This window comes from Mixophyes fleayi, chromosome 8, assembly GCF_038048845.1.
Source record: "Mixophyes fleayi isolate aMixFle1 chromosome 8, aMixFle1.hap1, whole genome shotgun sequence".
In the NCBI taxonomy this organism is placed as follows: Eukaryota; Metazoa; Chordata; class Amphibia; order Anura; family Limnodynastidae; genus Mixophyes; species Mixophyes fleayi.
The window spans coordinates 137065700-137088972 of NC_134409.1; the positions used below are offsets into that span (position 1 = coordinate 137065700).

At 43.0% G+C, this 23273-nt stretch overlaps 1 protein-coding gene across 1 annotated transcript in view; it reads right to left on the reverse strand.

The window, feature by feature from the left end:
• Positions 1-23273, reverse strand: part of GRM7 (glutamate metabotropic receptor 7) — a 272407-nt gene that overhangs the window by 122985 nt on the left and 126149 nt on the right. Inside the window, exons 3-4 of the mRNA XM_075183745.1 lie at positions 16074-16212; positions 13451-13605 (exon numbers count right to left, since the gene is read on the reverse strand). Coding sequence (XP_075039846.1) covers positions 13451-13605; positions 16074-16212 — 294 coding nt within the window. The remainder of the gene's footprint in view (positions 1-13450; positions 13606-16073; positions 16213-23273) is intronic.

A 23273-nucleotide genomic window follows, 5' to 3' on the forward strand; every position in this document is an offset into this window, starting at 1 on the left:
AATTTTAATGAATTTATTAAAATGGCCTGATTTTTTTTAAACAACATTGTAATATGGCTTTTAGATTTTTTTTATCAAGTAATTTGCCATATTTCGCCGATTCAGAACACAAGAGTTTTGTCTACTACATATCTGTTTCTGTCTAGCAGGGCATGCTAGGATCTGTAGTTCCACAACAGCTGGACGGCCTTGGAATAGACAGTCACACGTGCACACATACTCTTAAGCAGACACTCTCTCCCCTTTATTTAGAAAGTTAATTTTAAAATTAGTTTTTATTTGACAAATGGTGCATTTGAGGATCAGCTGCATGAAACATAAGATTGTAACATTCGCTCTAGACTTTGCACCAAAAATCTCCTTAAAATCCCCTTAAAAAGAGTTCTTATTTGGATCCTCCTTTCCTTCATAAACCACCTCTCCCCCCTTCTCATTAATTGAAACCATCAAGGCTTGCAGTAAAGAGCAGAAATGTCATTCTCAACCTTTTCTTTATTCAAATGAATGCTTAATTGTACAAGTTCATCATTAACAGTTGCCAATCAGGATTAATTAGCAGTATTTGCATACTGCCTTGTTTCTGTGCGATATCAGGATTATTTTACCCTCTATTCCTAAATTATTCAACTCAAAAACTCGTCAGCGACTTTCTAATTAAACTGTACATCAGGAAGCCTGCGGCACTCCAAAGCTGCTGCTAAACTACGATTCCCATGATCCTCAGCAAGCCAGAGGCAACCTTCACTACACCAGCTGTGATCGGCAATGCATCATGGGTAATGTAGTACAGCAGCATCGGGAGTGATACAAATTGCATAGTCCTACTTCAATCTTCAGTCATCTTCATCATCTATTTATTTATATAGCGCCACTAATTCTGCAGCGCTGTACAGAGAACTCACTCACATCAGTCCCTGCCCCATTGGAGCTTACAGTCTAAATTCCAAAACACACACACACAGACACAGACGGAGACTAAGGGCAATTTGATAGCAGCCAATTAACCTACCAGTATGGTTTTGGACTGTAGGAGGAAACCGGAGCACCCGGGAACCCACGCAAACACACGGTGAACATACAAACTCCTCACAGATAAGGCCATGGTCGGGAATCAAACTCATGTCCCCAATGCTGTGAAGCAGAAGTGCTAACCACTGAGCCACTGTGCTGCCCACGTCAATGATTCTCTGGTAAAATGACTTCTTTTAAACAATTCAAGGGGTCAAAATCACAGACACACATTAATTGTATACACAAATAAGCAGAACTTATCCCTACATTATACGAATATATACATACTTGGAGCTACCGGGGTGGATACATCAAGAAACGTGCCGTGTTTTGCGCTAAATTGTTCTGCGCATGCCCAGAAATTAACTATACGCCAGCGCAAAGGAGCCTTACAACAGGGAGCACAAATACTTGATAGCTTATTTGTACACTGAAATTGAAAGTTGATATTTGTGTGCTACATGAAAAAACAGTCAGTATTTAACTTATGTGCAAAACAGAATCCTAATTTGCACCCTTTGCATTGTAACATGGTTTTGTCCAGGAGACTGAAATAAGAAGTTTCTCAAGTTAAGATCCTTAATGAATCAGGCCCTATATTATTAACAAGTGACATTAATAGATTTTTAGACCACGTCCATGTGGGTTTCCTCTGGTTGCTCAGGTTTCCTCCCACACTCCAAAAAAACATACTGGTAGGTTAATTGGCTGCTGACAAAAGTGTGTGTGTGTGTGAGAGTTCTCTGTACAGCGCTGCGGAATTAGTGGCGCTATATAAATAAATGATAATGAACTAAAACCCAATAATAATAATAATAATAAAACAGTCAAAAAATATATACAAATAAACAAAATGTAAATATTTGTAACTCATTTACAAATGAACAAAAATGTTTTATTGAAATGCATTTTATTAATCATTATCCTGATCTGGCAATAGCAAAAGATTTGCAGCAGTTATTTTTTTAGACCCCCCAGAGAAGCAGTAAGTAAAATATCCCTGACTCAGATTAAACTATCATTTTATACTTCAATTTTTCATGAGAACGCACAGCAGGGCTCCAGACCAAGTTAAGGACTTATACTCAAAGTATTTTCCAAGTTCTTTGAAATATACAGAAAGCCCCCACCTCAGCAAAATAAAATAAATTAATTCATTTTCTTGATGACGACGACGCATAGACTAGTGATATTTAAATTCTCTAATAATGAAAATAGTATTTGGCCTTTAAATTGAACTCTTATAAAACTTTTGTAGTTACTCTGTTTGTGGCAGTGATGGGTAACCTGGTACACTCTGGGGGCCACGTGGGCGGCCCTCTAACCGTCAAAAGGGATGCAAATCACCCTAACTCTCAGCAATAAGATAAAACAAGACGTTTATTCATTAAAATAGACATCTATCTGTAATAACATATCAGCATTTTAAACAAGTGTTACATCTGACAATCTCTGGCAGCAGAATAGCTAGATACACCCCGGCTCCTGATGTATCTGACCTGTGTTTACATGAAAGCAGAAGCCGGAGAGTTTATACATTGCTATAGCAGGTGCGGATGTTGTGTTTGTGTGCATAAATGTAGAAGTGATTTGTCTGTATCAGAGTGATGTGTTTAAATAGTAGGAATCTCTCCATAGGAGGCATCTCTTAACATGTTGATGTCATCCTCAGCTTGTACCCCGTGGTGTTTGCATTCTATTCTGTCCCCCCCCGGGGGAAGAGGATTCTTGGCTGATAAATATTTCAGACAGGTGAATTTATCTGCAGTGTGAAGTGCGGCAGGAGGGAGCTAACTATCGGGAACGTCTTGGCAACAGTGCCAAGTGCCTTCTGTAGAGTGAGGCATCTGTACCACTCTGTATATATAAATATAGAGCGTGTCACTGCGCAGCTCTCGCAGGCGTCCCAAGGAGCCGAGCACAACACACACTTCAGTCCGAGAGATGGATAAATGAAAGCGTGGGAGCGAGAGATGAAAGAGACCGAGGGCCTGGATCATTAAGGCACATGAATGCCGATACGCCAGAGAACGCAGTAGCGTTCAATTCCTCTTCGAGCGCAAAGAACCCTTACTACAGCCTACGATGTCAGGGGCAGAATGAGATGGATATTGGGCGCATGCACGTAGTCAATGTACAGTAAGGACTTGCCAAGCTCCAGCGCACGCAGCAGACAAGCTTATAATATTCCTCAACCACCCTCTTAACCTCACTACATTACCCTATTACCACCTGTTACACAATTTCACACAAGACAACTACCCCTTGACCATTCAGGTACGTGATTTTCAGCCGTATCAGTTGCTCCAGCTACAGGTCGGGTGTAAGTGCTGATTACTAGTGATGACGGCTGTGTATACAGCTAGAACATGTGTTTGCAATCAGGAACAACTGTAACACTGTATTTTATGTACAGTAGACATTAATAACATCCTAATAAATGTATTTTATTAGGAAAACACTTCTTTTTTTAATGTTTTATCATTACTGACTATATAATTAACAGGTGACATTAAGCGAAGAGTTTTTTTTCTCAACGTTCAAATCTAATTAGTACCACCTCCTTCTATTTGTTCTTATGCGGTTATTAAGGCGCCGCCTCTATAAAACGCTTCACCGCGCAGAAAGTCGGTTCCTACAGAGGTGTTCTGAACTCACCCCCTCGGTGCTGGTGTTTGCACCTTGGAAGGATCTGCGGGTGCGTCAAAATCTAACACAACTACTTGGTAGAAAAAGAAATGGAAAAAAAGTAAAAATTAGATTAAAAAGTTTTAAAAAAATCAAAAAAACTCTCGACCATTGAAAAAAAATGCAAATAACAAACCATTAGTTCATGAATTGTCTTCTGTCATCGCCACCAGAGAAGCAGCATTTGTTAAATAGGCTTCCCCGTGAAAACCAGAGCGACAGCAAACATCCGTCGCAAGATAACATTTATCCACATTCACATTTGGGGGCATAGTTTTTTAAACTTTGTATTTGAAAAAGTGGAGATGTTGCCTATAGCAACCAATCAGATTCTATTTATTATTTATTTAGTACATTCTATAAAATGACAGCTAGTATCTGATTGGTCGCTACAGGCAACATCTCCACTTTTATATAACAGTTTATTTTTATTGTACTCTCAGCAGGGAGGGTACTTGACTTATTACAACACAAGTTAATACATTGCTGCCAGTGCTGGTGTATAATTGACTGACACACGTGAAATGACTGAAAAGGATTTTCTGGTGCTGGCTTATTCCCTCTCACTCTCCGCTGGTCTCGGAGAGCCTCCCCGTTCCCAATATTTCTCGCAGACAAAAACAGATTCAGGACTGGGAGCAAGCGGCTTTCGTTTGGCTGCTTCTCAAACACATTTGCGCACGTGTCGGCCCCCAGGGGTTATCACGGAGCTTGGCTCTGCTTTGGCAGTCGGTATTTAATTGTGGTCTCTTATGCATGGAGGAACGGAGAAAATGGCAAAATATGAAAGCTTCCGAGGGAAACATTGTTTTTTTTATTATATCTGTCGTCCTCTGGGGAGCTCGGAAGGTTCTATTGTGTGTTCGCTGCATTCAGCTGTGACAGACACCAGTGTTGTCCTGTGTAACTGGAGAGGAGAATGAGAAGCTAACTGGACTCAACAGATAAGAAGCCGCAGGATCTCCGGAGACCCAAATCCCGAGCGTTGTCCTGCGACTGCCCAACTGCTAGCTGGGAACTGTGCTGAATCCTGGCTGGTTCCTACCGACGCCGCACGTTGAGGAATTTACAGCTATATAAAGTTATATAACAGTGGGGAGAAAGCCATAGGAACTGGAGGCATTGTAATTCCGAATTATGATTAGTTCCCTAAACTCTCAGCACATTTTGTACCTGATTCATTAAGGCACGATAACACAGAAGAACAAAAAAAAGTATTCAATTATTGTCACCTGTTAATAATATAGGGCCTGATTCATCAAGGTACGCAAACTCATGTTTCATACTTTGAGTGACGCAAACCCTTATATTTGCGTTGGAGTTTGAGATTGAGTTGACTTTGAGTGCCGTATCTGCTCTGTTTGCGCTGCGTATGTGATGTTTGACGTAGCTCAAGTCCCGTTTAGCAGATGCGTATGAGTTTGCGTACCTTGATGAATCAGGCCCATAGTTATTAATAGAGATGCTCACTGACACCCGAACTGGTTTTGGATGTGGATTAGCTTCGTGTTTCGGTTTTGGCAAAACCACCCTCGTGTGTTTTGGTTTTGTTTTTGGATTTTTTAGAAAAAAAATCCTAAAATATGCTAAAATCACATAATTTGGCTCTTTTTTTGTTCCTACATTATTATTAACCTCAATAACATTAATTTCCAGTCATTTCCAGTCAATTTTTGTCAATTGACAAGAACACTGCTACCCCTCCTGTTTCTGTATGAGAAATGTCACTGGAGACTGGAGAGTGACAAGAACACTGCTACCCCTGTTTCTGTATGAGCAATGGCACTGAGCAATGTCACTGGAGACTGGAAAGTGACAAGAACACTGCTACCCCTCCTGTTTCTGTATGAGAAATGGCACTGGAGACTGGAGAGTGACAAGAACACTGCTACCCCTGTTTCTGTATGAGCAATGGCACTGAGCAATGGCACTGGAGAATGGAGAGTGACAAAAACACTGCTGCCCCTGTTTCTATGTGAGCAATGGCACTGAGCAATGTCACTAGAGACTGGAAAGTGACAAGAACACTGCTACCCCTCCTGTTTCTGTATGAGAAATGGCACTGGAGACTGGAGAGTGACAAGAACACTGCTACCCCTGTTTCTGTATGAGCAATGTCACTGAGCAATGTCACTATAAACTGGAGAGTGACAAGAACACTGCTACCCCTCCTGTTTCTGTGTGAGCAATGTCACTGAGCAATGTCACTGGAGAATGGAGAGTGACAAGAACATTGCTACCCCTGTTTCTGTGTGAGCAATGGTGCCGGATCTCCTGGGGAGGGAGGTACTTATGGAATCCAAAACCCACAAGATCCGAAAATGCAACAATGACGTTTTGCCTCAATTCAGATTGGAGAACTCGCTAAAGTAACAAGCCGGCTCATGAGCCTACTCGGATCACGTAAGTTCGGGTGTTTTCGGTGTTCAGAAAACCGAGCCCGAGCATCTCTAGTGTAAAGTCAGTTTCTGAGTGTGCGCAGATAAGCCTTATATATATATATTGAACGGCTTTATATATAACTACATCTAAGGTCCTTTGATGAAGTTTAAACCAGTGTCCTGTGAGGCTCTGTGAGGCTCTGTGTGGCTCTGTGTGGCTCTGTGTGGCTCTGTGAGGCTCTGTGAGGCTCTGTGAGGCTCTGTGTGGCTCTGTGTGGCTCTGTGAGGCTCTGTGAGGCTCTGTGTGGCTCTGTGAGGCTCTGTGTGGCTCTGTGTGGCTCTGTGAGGCTCTGTGAGGCTCTGTGAGGCTCTGTGAGGCTCTGTGTGGCTCTGTGTGGCTCTGTGAGGCTCTGTGTGGCTCTGTGAGGCTCTGTGAGGCTCTGTGTGGCTCTGTGAGGCTCTGTGTGGCTCTGTGTGGCTCTGTGAGGCTCTGTGTGGCTCTGTGTGACTCTGTGAGGCTCTGTGTGGCTCTGTGTGGCTCTGTGTGGCTCTGTGAGGCTCTGTGTGGCTCTGTGTGGCTCTGTGTGGCTCTGTGAGGCTCTGTGTGGCTCTGTGAGGCTCTGTGAGGCTCTGTGTGGCTCTGTGTGGCTCTGTGAGGCTCTGTGTGGCTCTGTGAGGCTCTGTGAGGCTCTGTGTGGCTCTGTGAGGCTCTGTGTGGCTCTGTGTGGCTCTGTGAGGCTCTGTGTGGCTCTGTGTGGCTCTGTGAGGCTCTGTGTGGCTCTGTGTGGCTCTGTGTGGCTCTGTGAGGCTCTGTGTGGCTCTGTGAGGCTCTGTGAGGCTCTGTGTGGCTCTGTGAGGCTCTGTGTGGCTCTGTGTGGCTCTGTGAGGCTCTGTGTGGCTCTGTGTGGCTCTGTGAGGCTCTGTGAGGCTCTGTGTGGCTCTGTGAGGCTCTGTGAGGCTCTGTGTGGCTCTGTGAGGCTCTGTGAGGCTCTGTGTGGCTCTGTGAGGCTCTGTGAGGCTCTGTGTGGCTCTGTGTGGCTCTGTGAGGCTCTGTGAGGCTCTGTGTGGCTCTGTGAGGCTCTGTGTGGCTCTGTGAGGCTCTGTGAGGCTCTGTGAGGCTCTGTGTGGCTCTGTGTGGCTCTGTGAGGCTCTGTGAGGCTCTGTGTGGCTCTGTGAGGCTCTGTGTGGTTCTGTGAGGCTCTGTGTGGCTCTGTGAGGCTCTGTGTGGCTCTGTGAGGCTCTGTGTGGCTCTGTGAGGCTCTGTGTGGCTCTGTGAGGCTCTGTGAGGCTCTGTGAGGCTCTGTGTGGCTCTGTGAGGCTCTGTGTGGCTCTCTGTGGCTCTGTGTGGCTCTGTGAGGCTCTGTGTGGCTCTGTGAGGCTCTGTGTGGCTCTGTGAGGCTCTGTGCGGCTCTGTGCGGCTCTGTGCGGCTCTGTGCGGCTCTGTGCGGCTCTGTGAGGCTCTGTGAGGCTCTGTGCGGCTCTGTGAGGCTCTGTGAGGCTCTGTGTGGCTCTGTGAGGCTCTGTGTGGCTCTCTGTGGCTCTGTGTGGCTCTGTGAGGCTCTGTGTGGCTCTGTGAGGCTCTGTGTGGCTCTGTGAGGCTCTGTGTGGCTCTGTGTGGCTCTGTGAGGCTCTGTGTGGCTCTGTGTGGCTCTGTGTGGCTCTGTGAGGCTCTGTGCGGCTCTGTGCGGCTCTGTGAGGCTCTGTGCGGCTCTGTGAGGCTCTGTGAGGCTCTGTGTGGCTCTGTGAGGCTCTGTGTGGCTCTGTGTGGCTCTGTGAGGCTCTGTGTGGCTCTGTGAGGCTCTGTGTGGCTCTGTGAGGCTCTGTGAGGCTCTGTGTGGCTCTGTGAGGCTCTGTGAGGCTCTGTGAGGCTCTGTGTGGCTCTGTGTGGCTCTGTGTGGCTCTGTGTGGCTCTGTGAGGCTCTGTGAGGCTCTGTGTGGCTCTGTGAGGCTCTGTGTGGCTCTGTGAGGCTCTGTGTGGCTCTGTGTGGCTCTGTGAGGCTCTGTGTGGCTCTGTGAGGCTCTGTGTGGCTCTGTGTGGCTCTGTGAGGCTCTGTGAGGCTCTGTGAGGTCCCACTGTCAACACCACAGGGAAGCTTAGGGGTCGGAGACTCTTTTTCCAGCAGTAAGGACTCGCGCCCCATCAGCTACTTAAGCCGAACACTTTACAAATCAAGTGATTAACATCCAATTATTGTGTTACTGCTCTATGTCTGGTCCTTTCTTGCATTACGGAAATTAGTGGTGACCTTTTCCATTCAGCATAATTAATCAACATAAATGATCTCATCAAAGGGGTCCAGTTATGAAACTAGATTGACATTAGTCAGTGTCTTCCAGGTTAATTTGTGCAAGTGTTACAAAAATATCTTATGTAAAAATTATTTATTTATAGATTTATCTTTCTCATATCTATCTATCTATCTATCTATCCATCTATCTATCTATCTATCTATCCATCTATCTATCTATCTATCTATCTATCTATCTATCCAATATCTATCTATCTATCTATCTATCCATCCATCTATCTATCCAATATCTATCTATCTATCTATCTATCTATCTATCTATCTATATATCTATCCATCCATCTATCTATCCAATATCTATCTATCTATCTATCTATCTATCTATCTATCCAATAGCTATCTATTTATCTCTCATATCCATCTTTCTATCTATCTATCTATCTATCTATCTATCTATCTATCTATCTATATATGTATCCAATATCTATCTATCTATCTATCTATCTATCTATCTATCTATCTATCTATCTCTCATATCTATCTATCTATCTATTTATCTATCTATCTATCTATCTATCTATCTATCTATCTATCTATCCAATATCTATCTATCTATCTATCTATCTATCTATCTATCTATCTATCTATCTATCTCTCATATCTATCTATCTATCTATCTATCTAGCTATCTATCTATCTATCTATCTATTTATCTATATATCCAATATCTATCTCTCATATCTATCTATCTATCTATCTATCTATCTATCTATCTATCCGATATCTATCTATCTATCTATCTATCTATCTATCTATCTATCCGATATCTATCTATCTATCTATCTATCTATCTATCTATCTATCTATCTATCTCTCATATCTATCTATCTATCTATCTATCTATCTATCTATCTATCTATCTATCTATCCAATATCTATCTCTCATATCTATCTATCTGTCTATCTATCTATCTATCTATCTATCTCATATCTATCTATCTATCTATCTATCTATCTATCCAATATCTATCTATCTCATATCTATCTATCTATCTATCTATCTATCTATCTATCTCTCATATCTATCTATCTATCTATCTATCTATCTATCTCTCATATCTAACTATTATCTTGAACATATTTACGTTAACTCTTTTGGAGAATGAAGTAACATTGTTTCAACACTGTATAAGTCTAACAATAGAGGTTACTGAAATATAAGAGCTCAGACGACTCTTTTCAAACTCACTTGATACATGTTGGATAACATCTCTGGCTCCCAAGTAGATAGAGCGGAATCGACTTTAATGTACAGATGTTTTCCTATCTGATGGCATCAGAAATTCTAAATAAAAACATTTGCAGGTTGTTCTAAAACTAATTGGGGATATGGATTGAAAAACAAAAAATGATGTGTTATTCCCTTTAAATTCCAGATCTGCATAGTCTAAAACATCTGGTCAGCTACTTTTTCTCTCTACTAATATTCAGCTCTCGTGGCCACTTATCATTCACCTGTTCTCATTACACAGACATCACAAAATAGGTGACCCAAACCTTTCCAGTGACATTTTAAGCACTAGAGATAAATTTGTATCATTAACATTCTCGTTAGCCTCCGTCACCTGGCAGCGGAGTCTGTTCTTCTCCACTCTTATCTGTGGGTATAATACTTCCTCTTCAAGACACCAGAGCCAAGGTTTTCCCATCAGCCCCCGATCCACCCACCCCCAGGCTCTCAATTTAGATACCTTTTTAGCAATTTAAATGACAAGCGGATTTTACCCTTAAAACAAATTGTCTGTTGCGTTCTCCCAAGCAGATGCTTCATATTAGATGATGAAACAGTGACATTAAATGTGTCTGTTCTAATTTCGTTCAGATTCATTAGCATTGTAACAACAACAGAGATGACATTGCAGCTAATTAGTGTGTGTGGGACGTCTCAGACAGGTAACAGCTTTCCTGTGTTAACACACCTATCTAATAACTGCAGGGCTCTCGCACCGCGAGGAAGGGATGACATTCACACGTAGAGGATGCCTTGTGTCAGCTTGTGATGTTCTGGTTCCTTATACCAGGGCAGGTCAACCTCCGATGTTCTGGAACTACAAGCCCCAGCATGCTCTGACCATTTCTTAGGCTGTCTAGTCATGTTGCCTCATGCTACAGTACAGGGACATCCTCTGTGTGGTCCCATCGGAACTGGACATGTTTAAGCTGCAATAAATTCACCCACCTAAGGGGTCGGTCATTTGTAGATACTTGAAGAATATGTTTCATCTACTTATACTGCATTACTGGCAACTCAAGAGTTAATGAATGATGGAATGAATCAGGGTCACTCGAGGCCGTCAGGTTTGGTCCTTCCCTCATGTCTTTGAGTAAGATGGTGGTGTTTACGGACAAGCTAAAGCTTACACACGCCTAGGAGAGGAGCTGCGTGGACTAAGATTTCCTTAGTTACACGCCAACAACCACCATAATGTACAACAAACTCAATAGGTTAGGCATCAGAATTTAGTTACATCTGACACTACAATCTTCTTGTCCTTTGTCACTACTCTGTGCTGCTGAGAGACTCTGCTCCTTCCACTATATAACTCTCAGTCTGTGGCTTCCTGCTGCCTCCATTCCCCTCCTCACATCATGTCACTGCCCCTGTCACATGCAGCCCTGTCCCCACTAACACATCACTAATCTCCTGATATACTCTGTGCTGCTGGGGAACCTGCTCCTTCCTCTATATAACTCTCAGTCTGTGGCTTCCTGCTGCCTCCATTCCCCTGCTCACATCATGTCACTGCCCCTGTCACATGCAGCCCTGTCCTCACTAACACATCACTCATCTCCTGATATACTCTGTGCTGCTGGGGGAACCTGCTCCTTCCACTATATAACTCTCAGTCTGTGGCTTCCTGCTGCCTCCATTCCCCTCCTCACATCATGTCACTGCCCCTGTCACATGCAGCCCTGTCCTCACTAACACATCACTCATCTATACTCTGTGCTGCTGGAGGACCCTGCTCCTTCCACTATATAACTCTCAGTCTGTGGCTTCCTGCTGCCTCCATTCCCCTCCTCACATCATCTCACTGCCCCTGTCACATACTTGGACAGGTCACCACTTCCTACAGGAACAGTAAATTATTTTCCAGCCGCTGTGAACATTCTGATGATCTGATTGGCTACAGGTTGTTCTAACCCCACCCACTTAAAAACTTGGGACATAGGTACAAGCAGGATATCAGAAAGGTCTTCTGCCCATATACAAATGTACTTAAATACGCTACTTATTCTAGATAAAGGTACAGTTGTCCTTTGAAATTTGAGCAGAAGCTGGATAATATTCCATCAGTCATCATTTGGTCCGTATCCAAACCAACAGCTACTGTAGCCCAAAATCCTGGGAGTTGTAGGTCTGCCAGGGAGAACGGCTATCGTCCAAGGTCACGTTATTAAAGTCATTCTATTTTTCTCTATATTACCCTGGAGCGCTCTCTGGATTTTCGCGGAAATATGATATCTGAGAAACGAGACACCTATAGAGCGGAGATGTGGAGCGAAATTTGCCTGATTAAGCTTTTTTTTCTCGGAGAACTCTGAATATATTACTGAACGTCCTTGACTCTCCAGACGAACCGCTCCTGGTGACACAATGTTGTGTTGACCCCATATCTTCTCTCTTTGGACTTTGATATTTCCATCGCTCAGTTACCGCCGAGAAACACCCACAAATTAGACAGTTGGAATTAATTACGAGAACGAGGGGAGGGAGGTTAATGCCCCGTACTTAATCTCTGTGCCAGACGAGTTATTTAAATGAGAGAAAATTCATTTCCAGTCGAGAAGTTTCAGACCATCGCAGTTATTGCATTTGGGGGCTTGTCATCCTTTGCTTCGTTCCCTGTGTTTTACAGCACTAATGTGTATTCAGATATATCGTTCTCTCAATACTGCTTCCTTAATGAAATGAACTTTGTATTTCTGCTTTAAGTCTCCACAGAAACAAATAGAATAGAAAATCATTGAAGTTTTCGTTTGACAATGGTGTTTTTTATTCATTTGTTTAACTTTACATTTATTGAAGAAACGTAAGGAACAGCAACGATATAAAAACGTAAATGTTTTACTATGTTTTTTGTAAGTAAAATTGGGAGATAGGATTAGGGGGGACAAGGGTGGGTAGGTACACGGCACCTTACAACATTAATATCCATATGGAAGATGAATTAAATAAGATAACAGTAATGTGTATAAATCACTTAGATCAAGTTAAGGTTAAAGGATTAGGTTAAAGAATCGTATCCTGTTTAAACCCGCATTGAGACCCAGAAAAGACAATAAGTATACTCAATAAATAGTATTTGCACCCAAAGTTCAAGAAGAGATTTGGGGACATCTCGCACTCTCCCTAAAGTACCAAGGTGCCCATATAGCATCAGATTTGAATTGTTTGTCATGTAAGTAGTAATTGGCGTTCTCCGTACATGCGATGCGTCAGATGAAGTTTTTGAGGCCTGGAAAAGGGGGTTCTGGAAAAGGGGGTTCCTGCTGTTTCCAGTTTTTAGCTATTAATGATTTTGCGGCTGTAGGCATATGGGAGGTCAGTTCATCAGTTAGTCCGAAGGGGTAAATGTATCAAACTGCGGGTTTCAAAAAGTGGAGATGTTGCCTATAGCAGCCAATCAGATTCAAGCTGTAATTTATTTAGTACATTCTGCAAAATGACAGCTAGAATCTGATTGGTTGCTATAGGCAACATCTCCACTTTTTCAAATCCGCAGCTTGATACATTTACCACCAGGGGTCTTTGGATATTGGTTGCTTAGATATAGAATTAATAATTGAATGCACTTTTTCCCAAAAGGGGATTATAAGAGGGTGAATATAAATGTCCTCAATTCTGCCAACAATTCAGGTTTAAGGCTGGAATCAATTGAGAAAGCTTCTCGGGAGTATATTACCATCTACAATATATCTTATATGTTGTTTCTTGACATCTGTGTTTGATTTGCTCACCCTTTAATTATATCTCAGTGTTCCTTCGTTAGGTGAGGACTTCATGTACCCAACAAGTCTTTTACTGCAGATGTTAATGGCTGTACATCACGTCCTTACCTTCGATGGTGGCCCGCTTGGGCAGGACGGTAACCGCGCCCTCAGCGACATCTTCAAGGTGACTTATGGGGGCGAGCTTGGACCCCCAGCTGTCTGATCCCACCCAGATGAAGTGTCCCACTTTGTCTGCTCTCTTCACTGCAGCCAAAACCTGTCTGGGGAAGATGAAGAAGCCATGTAACAGCCTCAATAACCCCAAAGGTCGGAATCGTCATTTGGTCAACATAGTGCAGCATCAGAAAATGGGAACAAAACACTTCATTAAACTTCACTGCTGTAAAATGTGCATTGTAGCTGTCAGTAGTCATTTCCCCAGATCACATCTGCCCCAGTGAGAGGCGTTATCAGGGGGGAAATGTGTGTCAGGTGCTAAAAATGAAATTGCGGAGAATTCTTAAGGTGGGCGTGGTTATATAAATGGGTGGATATAGGGGGTGGGGCTAAATGGTTACATCACTGTTTTCATTTTGGCGATATCGTTATACCCCTGGTCCTGGCCACACATTATTAAACATACCAGAAGATCTTACTGGGGCCCCAAGCTTACTTGACCTCTATACAATGTTTGGTGTCTGGGTAAAAAAATAAGACTTTATTATTTCAAGTTGACAGTGGGACCTTGTTGCTACATATACTGTTTGGCCTTTCATAGCCAACACAACACTACGCAACCAAATAGCACATTATATGAGAGGTATACCATAGAATATGATAGGTATAGGGAGGTATAGCACAGTATATGAGAGGTATAGAGAGGTATAGTACAGTATATTAGAGGTATAGAGAGGTATAGCACAGTATTTGAGAGGTATAGTACAGTATATTAGAAGTATAGAGAGGTATAGTACAGTATATGAGAGGTATAGTACAGTATATTAGGGGTATAGAGAGGTATAGTATATTAGAGGTATAGTACAGTATTTGAGAGGAATAGTACAGTATATTAGAGGTAAAGTACAGTATATTAGAGGTATAGTGAGGTATAGCACAGTATATAAGAGGAATAGTACAGTATTTTAGAGGTATATAAAGATATAGTCCAGTATATTAGAGGTATAGTACATAATATGAGATGTAAAGAGAGGTATTGAACAGTATATGAGAGGTATAGGGAAGTATAGCACAGTATGTGAGAGGTATAGAGTGGTATAGCACAGTATATGAGATGTATAGTACAGTATATTAGAGGTATATAGAGATATAGTACAGTATATTAGAGGTATATTGAGGTATAGTGCCGTATATGAGAGGTATTATACAGTATATTAGAGGTATATAGAGGTATAGTACAGTATATGAGAGGTATAGTACAGTATATTAGAGGTATATAGAGGTATAGTACAGTATATGAGAAGTATATAGAGGTATAGTCCAGAATATGAGAGGTATAGTACAGTTTATGATAAGTATATAGAGATTTAGCACAGTATATGAGAGGTGTAGTACAGTATATTAGAGGTATATAAAGGTATAGTACAGTATATGAGAGGCATAGAGAGGTATAGTACAGTATATGAGAGGCATAGAGAGGTATAGTGCAGTATATGAGAGGTATAGCACAGTATATGAGAGGTATATAGAGGTATGGTGCAGTATATTTGAGGTATAGTAGAGTTTATGATAAGTATATAGAGGTATAGTACAGTATATGAGAGGTATAGCACAGTATATGAGAGGCATATAGAGGTATAGTGCAGTATATTTGAGGTATAGTAGAGTTTATGATAAGTATATAGAGGTATAGTACAGTATATGAGAGGTATAGCACAGTATATTAGCGTTATATAAAGGTATAGTACAGTATATGAGAGGCATAGAGAGGTATAGTGCAGTATATGAGAGGTATATAGAGGTATTGTGCAGTATATTTGAGGTATAGTAGAGTTTATGATAAGTATATAGAGGTATAGTACAGTATATGAGAGGTATAGCACAGTATATTAGTGGTATATAAAGGTATAGTACAGTATATGAGAGGCATAGAGAGGTATAGTGCAGTATATGAGAGGTATAGTACAGTTTATGATTAGTATATAGAGGTATAACACAGTATATAGCAGACCACAAAGACACAAAATAGACCGTAAACACAATAGCTCTTTAGATGACTAGTGACCTCTTGTATTCAGCAAATGGAAATGATTTAATGATATAACCATCCAGCCTACCAACCATCCACTTAACCCCCATCTCCTCCGCTCATTCTCCCCTCTCTCCCATTCCCTCAACTGGCTCCTCTTGTGCCTGGTCTGTTTAACCCTCCCTTAGGATGTGAGCTCGTATGAGCAGGGCCCCCTCCCCTCCTGTCTCCTCACCTGTTCTTCTGCTCCGTGTCTATTGCATCTGCCTGCCTGGAGTATTGGTACTTTTGTTTATTGTTCTGTACTGTTATACCCTGTATAGTCTACTGCTTGTACTATGTGCGGCGCTGCAGAAACCTTGTGGCGCCTAACAAATAAATGATAATAATAATAATATAAGATGTATCACAGATTTACACATAATCTAAGAGGGGGATATTGATGTTGTGGGGGGTACGATGGGACCCTGGAACTGGGGTTTCAGCAGTCAGATAACAGAGATACTTTGTAACAACGTCAATTCCATCCAATCTGTCCATTACCTGATGTCATTGTCATCGATGGCGAAGACGACCACGGCCCGCGCCTGCGGCGTCTCCAGCAGCTGCCTGATGACCTTATCGTAATCACTGGGTTTACCGTCACTCGATATCCTCAGGGACTGGGCGATGCAAAGTCCTCCTATAGGAAGGGGGAAAGGGGAGGAGTCACCGCTGGGCAGGGCAATTATGTATACAGAATTTACATCATAATAGGGATTTATGCCCCCCACCCTCTCCTTTCCCAGTGGAACCATCACCTGAGCATCTCTCAGCTGCCCCAGCAATAATATCTTGATAATTTGCAGAGATAAGTGGCGCTAAACATCATCCTTATTGACACATAGAGATAAACAGGGGTCACATTGCTCCAAGCTGGCTGCATCGTGCGCTGTGTTTGTACAAGCTCTGTCACCAGCAAGGTGTCCATTGAATATAGTTTGAATATTGCCGACTGTGCGTAGTCACTGCGGGTGGAAGTGATTCATCCCGCAGGGCCAGAGAAGCTTTATACCGTTAATTTTGATGCTGGCAGGTGCTGCTTCCTGTACAATGTGCAGATATATTACAGCAGAGGCTAAAACAACTTTGAATAGCGCTCACTGTTCAGTTCAAATATAAAGTTTTATTAACTTACATTAAATTCCCCTGGGGATGATGGAGATTTTAATGCAATTTAATTAAAGTTTATGTTTTAACGTTTATGATGTGCGGTTTGCTGTCCTGCTTTGTTTAGGAGTCCTTAACTTTAAAGTCTTAACTGCTGTCTCCCATCTTTTTATATGATTGCAGGTCGGGATATCGTACAAGTACTACATTACCCTGGTAATATCTCATAGAGAAATGTCTGTAAACTGCATGGCAGACAATTTATCTGTTATTGGCTTTGTTGATGTTATACGGACATGGACACAAAGGGGTTAACTCAATGCATTCAATCTGTGTTTATGGCACATCGAAAACAGAAGAGTGTCGCCTCTATGGAAACATACACATAGGCAGATATAGGTGCGCTCATCTCCTGATATACTCTGTGCTGCTGTGGACCCTGCTCCTTCCATTATATAACTCTCAGTCTGTGGCTTCCTGCTGCCTCCATTCCCCTCCTCACATTATGTCACTGCCCCTGTCACATGTAGCCCTGTCCTCACTAACACATCACTCATCTCCTGATATACTCTGTGCTGCTGGGGACCCTGCTCCTTCCACTATATAACTCTCAGTCTGTGACTTTCTGCAGCCTCCATTCCCCTCCTCACATTATGTCACTGCCCCTGTCACATGCAGCCCTGTCCTCACTAACACATCACTCATCTCCTTATATACTCTGTGCTGCTGGGGACCCTGCTCCTTCCACTATATAACTCTCGGTCTTCTGCCTCCATTCCCACCCTTCTTTAATGTCCAAACTAGAGCAATCCCTTATCATCTCTGTAACGGTCGGTCAGATACACTCTCTAGCAGATTGTAGCCAACTGCTATCTTATTGTGCATAGTCTTCACCTTCAATGCTTGGCATACACCCAGCCCCTACTGCTTCTATCCAAAAATACCCCCACGCAGAGAGTAGAATGAGCCAATAGGAGAACAGTAAGCAACAATGGCCCCTCTCTGAAACTTCTCAGTGATTTCTAAATACCTAGAATTCTTGTAGCAGCTAATTTATTTTCCTATTTCAAAACATATATATTCATTAATTCATTAGAAAGCTACATTTTCCCCCCAAATACACGTAATCATGTTAATATTTCCTCCCACTTTAAATTAAAGACCGAATGTTGGATCAGGACTATAGAATAATTCTCTCAGGATGTACAATATAGAATCCCATTGTCTTGACCACGCATCACTGACGTAGGTCATTATATTCCCGATCTAATCATTCACAGCTACATTAATTCACTAGCTGGATCTGCTTAGTTGCTTCTCCCGTCCAGCCTAATTGGATTATTAATTAAGTGAAATAGAGACCAATTATTTTTTTTTTCACTTATTTGGCTGAAAAGAGCCTCTGAGATTCTTGACGAGAATTTTATTTAGTTGGATTGGATTGCATCAAGTGAAAGTTATAAAAGCCCATCTACGTTTAATTAGAATAACTTCTGTCTATTTAATTCATGGGAGTAATGTGTTATAGCCAAGTCGTGTTAGAACTGCATTATTTTATTTTTAAGCTGAATTGCTTCTGGGTAGTAACCGCCTGTTTGCTGGGGTGTCCTACGTATCTCCATACCCATAGGTCAGCCGCCTGTAGCTCAAATTATCTTTCATCTCCGGCTCCTGTGGGTCAAGGTTAGCAAACAGGTGACTCCGCACATGCAGGTTTGGTGACAGAGAAACAGATGTGTAACAGATACAGCCAGTGATATAGCTGCTACTGTTAAAAAGAATGGGCTCCAGGTCACCCCCTTATGCTTGTGCCTAGAGGTGTCTACTAAGGAAGTATTATGCATTCCCAATTTCTACTGTGCATGCAAGATGGCTTGAGACGTGCATGGAACTGGAAGCATTGCTATAATGGAAAAAAAATAATTTCATTGAAAACAAATATATATCTTTATGTATATAATTGCCCTTGGTGGTATTAGCTTTAGATGCTGAGAAAGCCATTGATAGGCTATCGTGGCCGTTCATGTTTTCGCTACTTGGAGTTTTGGTCTTAAAGACGACTTCCTCCGATCTATAGCTATAATAACCCAACATCATCAGTCTTGCCCAACGGACTTGCACCAACGCAACTTAAAATAGGTAACGACACGAGACAAGGATGCCCCCTCCCCCATTGATTTATGTTCTATGTATCAAACCCTTGCCAGCCAAACTAAGACTTATCTGGGATATAGAAAGGGGGATTGTAGGGAAGAGGCGAGATAAAAGTGCCCTTTTACAGATAACGTTCTTCTCACCGAGGCTTACAGCCTATCAATTCACTAGGAACGTGTGACATCACAGAGGCTTGTAGCCTATCAATTCACTAGGAATGTGTGACATCACAGAGGCTTGTAGCCTATCAATTCACTAGGAACATGTGACATCACAGAGGCTTGCAGCCTATCAATTCACTGGGAACGTGTGACATCACAGAGGCTTGCAGCCTATCAATTCACTGGGAACGTGTGACATCACAGAGGCTTGCAGCCTATCAATTCACTGGGAATGTGTGACATCACAGAGGATTATAGCCTATCAATTCACTGGGAACGTGTGACATCACAGAGGCTTGTAGCCTATCAATTCACTGGGAACGTGTGACATCACAGAGGCTTGTAGCCTATCAATTCACTAGGAACGTGTGACATCACATAGGCTTGTAGCCTATCAATTCACTGGGAACGTGTGACATCACAGAGGCTTGTAGCCTATCAATTCACTAGGAACGTGTGACATCACAGAGGCTTGTAGCCTATCAATTCACTGGGAACGTGTGACATCACAGAGGCTTGTAGCCTATCAATTCACTGGGAACGTGTGACATCACAGAGGCTTGTAGCCTATCAATTCACTGGGAACGTGTGACATCACAGAGGCTTGTAGCCTATCAATTCACTAGGAACGTGTGACATCACAGAGGCTTGTAGCCTATCAATTCACTAGGAATGTGTGACATCACAGAGGCTTGTAGCCTATCAATTCACTAGGAACATGTGACATCACAGAGGCTTGCAGCCTATCAATTCACTGGGAACGTGTGACATCACAGAGGCTTGCAGCCTATCAATTCACTGGGAATGTGTGACATCACAGAGGATTATAGCCTATCAATTCACTGGGAACGTGTGACATCACAGAGGCTTGTAGCCTATCAATTCACTGGGAACGTGTGACATCACAGAGGCTTGTAGCCTATCAATTCACTAGGAACGTGTGACATCACATAGGCTTGTAGCCTATCAATTCACTGGGAACGTGTGACATCACAGAGGCTTGTAGCCTATCAATTCACTAGGAACGTGTGACATCACAGAGGCTTGTAGCCTATCAATTCACTGGGAACGTGTGACATCACAGAGGCTTGTAGCCTATCAATTCACTGGGAACGTGTGACATCACAGAGGCTTGTAGCCTATCAATTCACTGGGAACGTGTGACATCACAGAGGCTTGTAGCCTATCAATTCACTAGGAATGTGTGACATCACAGAGGCTTGTAGCCTATCAATTCACTAGGAAAGTGTGACATCACAGAGGATTATAGCCTATCAATTCACTGGGAATGTGTGACATCACAGAGGCTTGCAGCCTATCAATTCACTGGGAATGTGTGACATCACAGAGGCTTGCAGCCTATCAATTCACTAGGAACGTGTGACATCACAGAGGCTTGTAGCCTATCAATTCACTGGGAACGTGTGACATCACAGAGGCTTGTAGTCTATCAATTCACTGGGAACGTGTGACATCACAGAGGCTTGTAGCCTATCAATTCACTGGGAACGTGTGACATCACAGAGGCTTGTAGCCTATCAATTCACTGGGAACGTGTGACATCACAGAGGCTTGTAGCCTATCAATTCACTAGGAATGTGTGACATCACAGAGGCTTGTAGCCTATCAATTCACTGGGAACGTGTGACATCACAGAGGCTTATAGCCTATCAATTCACTGGGAATGTGTGACATCACAGAGGCTTGTAGCCTATCAATTCACTGGGAATGTGTGACATCACAGAGGCTTATAGCCTATCAATTCACTAGGAATGTGTGACATCACAGAGGCTTGTAGCCTATCAATTCACTGGGAACGTGTGACATCACAGAGGCTTATAGCCTATCAATTCACTAGGAATGTGTGACATCACAGAGGCTTATAGCCTATCAATTCACTAGGAATGTGTGACATCACAGAGGATTATAGCCTATCAATTCACTGGGAACGTGTGACATCACAGAGGATTATAGCCTATCAATTCACTGGGAACGTGTGACATCACAGAGGCTTGTAGCCTATCAATTCACTGGGAACGTGTGACATCACAGAGGCTTGTAGCCTATCAATTCACTGGGAACGTGTGACATCACAGAGGCTTGTAGCCTATCAATTCACTAGGAATGTGTGACATCACAGAGGCTTGTAGCCTATCAATTCACTGGGAACGTGTGACATCACAGAGGCTTATAGCCTATCAATTCACTGGGAATGTGTGACATCACAGAGGCTTGTAGCCTATCAATTCACTGGGAATGTGTGACATCACAGAGGCTTATAGCCTATCAATTCACTAGGAATGTGTGACATCACAGAGGCTTATAGCCTATCAATTCACTGGGAACGTGTGACATCACAGAGGCTTATAGCCTATCAATTCACTAGGAATGTGTGACATCACAGAGGCTTGTAGCCTATCAATTCACTGGGAACGTGTGACATCACAGAGGATTATAGCCTATCAATTCACTGGGAACGTGTGACATCACAGAGGCTTGTAGCCTATCAATTCACTGGGAACGTGTGACATCACAGAGGCTTGTAGCCTATCAATTCACTGGGAACGTGTGACATCACAGAGGCTTGCAGCCTATCAATTCACTGGGAACGTGTGACATCACAGAGGCTTGCAGCCTATCAATTCACTGGGAACGTGTGACATCACAGAGGCTTGCAGCCTATCAATTCACGGGGGAACAAGTGACAAAGTGTCTCATGGCTCCGGATGTCACTAGCTCCTGGTGAGCTGATAAACTGCAGCAAAGAGCTCCTCGAATTATAATATTACTGCATTATATCTGCTGCCAGCATAAAAACATAATAATTTTAGAATACACTTGTTTCCTCCATTTCTTTCCTTTATACAGATTATACACATAGGAGGCAGAGTGAGACCTATGGATATAGAGAGGAGGAGAACAGAAGCATCCCAAGGCTACAAGTGACGCACTGAGTCAACCTCACTTGGACACCACAATTGAATAACAACCAGATAAGAGTATCAATAATTTTCTGCTACAATCCCCTAAAAGGGTCAAGAATGTCCCCTATGACCGAAGAGGCTTCGTTCCAGGAAAACGCGCTTTATTTTTCCAGGAATCCTCAGCACTGAGAAGACATTGACCCTCTAAATAAATCAGAGAGCGCGGTGTAGCTGCAGGAGGCGCAGCTGTTTAATAACAAGGCTTCGAGCTGGGAGAACAGGGGCCCAGGATCTGTGAGTCGTCGTCAGTACAGTGACAGATCAGGAGCAGGTAAAAATAGGCCAGCGCCGATTCCCACCTTCACATTTCCAAGGAGGGGGGGAGGGGGACAAATTCATTTTGGCTTTTATTCCAGGAGGTTTAAATTAGATGAGACGTAATAATATTGTCCCACGTTGTGCAAACGTTTCCTGATATCTGATATATGGCTTCCACTAGTCATGTTACTGTACCACATGGGCAGGATGAAATTAGCAGCATAATAAACAATAGGGGGCATTGTTATATGAAAAGCGCTGGTTCAGATAATAATAGAATTAAACGATAAAACCTGACTTTGTTTGGTCATTTATAATGTGTTTTTAAGTATGGTCAGGGCCAGGGACCTTTTTGTTGTTAATATTCATGTTTTGCCTGTCTGTTTGTCCCCAATTTTGAAGGGCTCGGGCAGGAATAGAGGAACATGTAGCCAATCAGATTGCTTTTGTGCCTAAAACAGCGCAGAGTATTTCAGGAGACCCGAGCGGTGATCTAGTGGAAGGCAGTGACCTGTCCAGTTGTGTGAGGATGGGGCTGCATGTGACAAGGGCTTTGGTGGAACAACAGGGGGTAAGGCCAGAACGGAGCCAAACGGTACCATACCCCCTCTCCGTGCTCTGCCGCTTCCAAGACAGAGGTGGAACTACCATGGGAACAAGGATGTGCAGCAGCAATGGGCCCCAACGGAGAGTGGGGGGGGGGGGTCTTCTGAGGACCCTGCAGCCCCTTAGACCCCTGTAGAGCTCCTCAAGGCTCCACACTCAACACTGGAACGAGCAGAACAGTGTCCTCTTCTGAGCGGAGCTTGCACCGGATTGTAGGGTCTTAGAAGAGACCAACAGGCTGCTCCTTGCACCTTTCCCTCCCCCTACAGTGGCATCAATGGACACCAAGCCAAGTCTCTCTCGACTCGACTATGAACTCTACTGCCCCTTAGTCAAGATAGGTCATACTTGCCAACTTTTCCTCATTGGCTTCAGGGAGATCAAGGGGGGGTGGGTGTGCGGGGGTGGGGCTTGACTAATCGCATCATTTT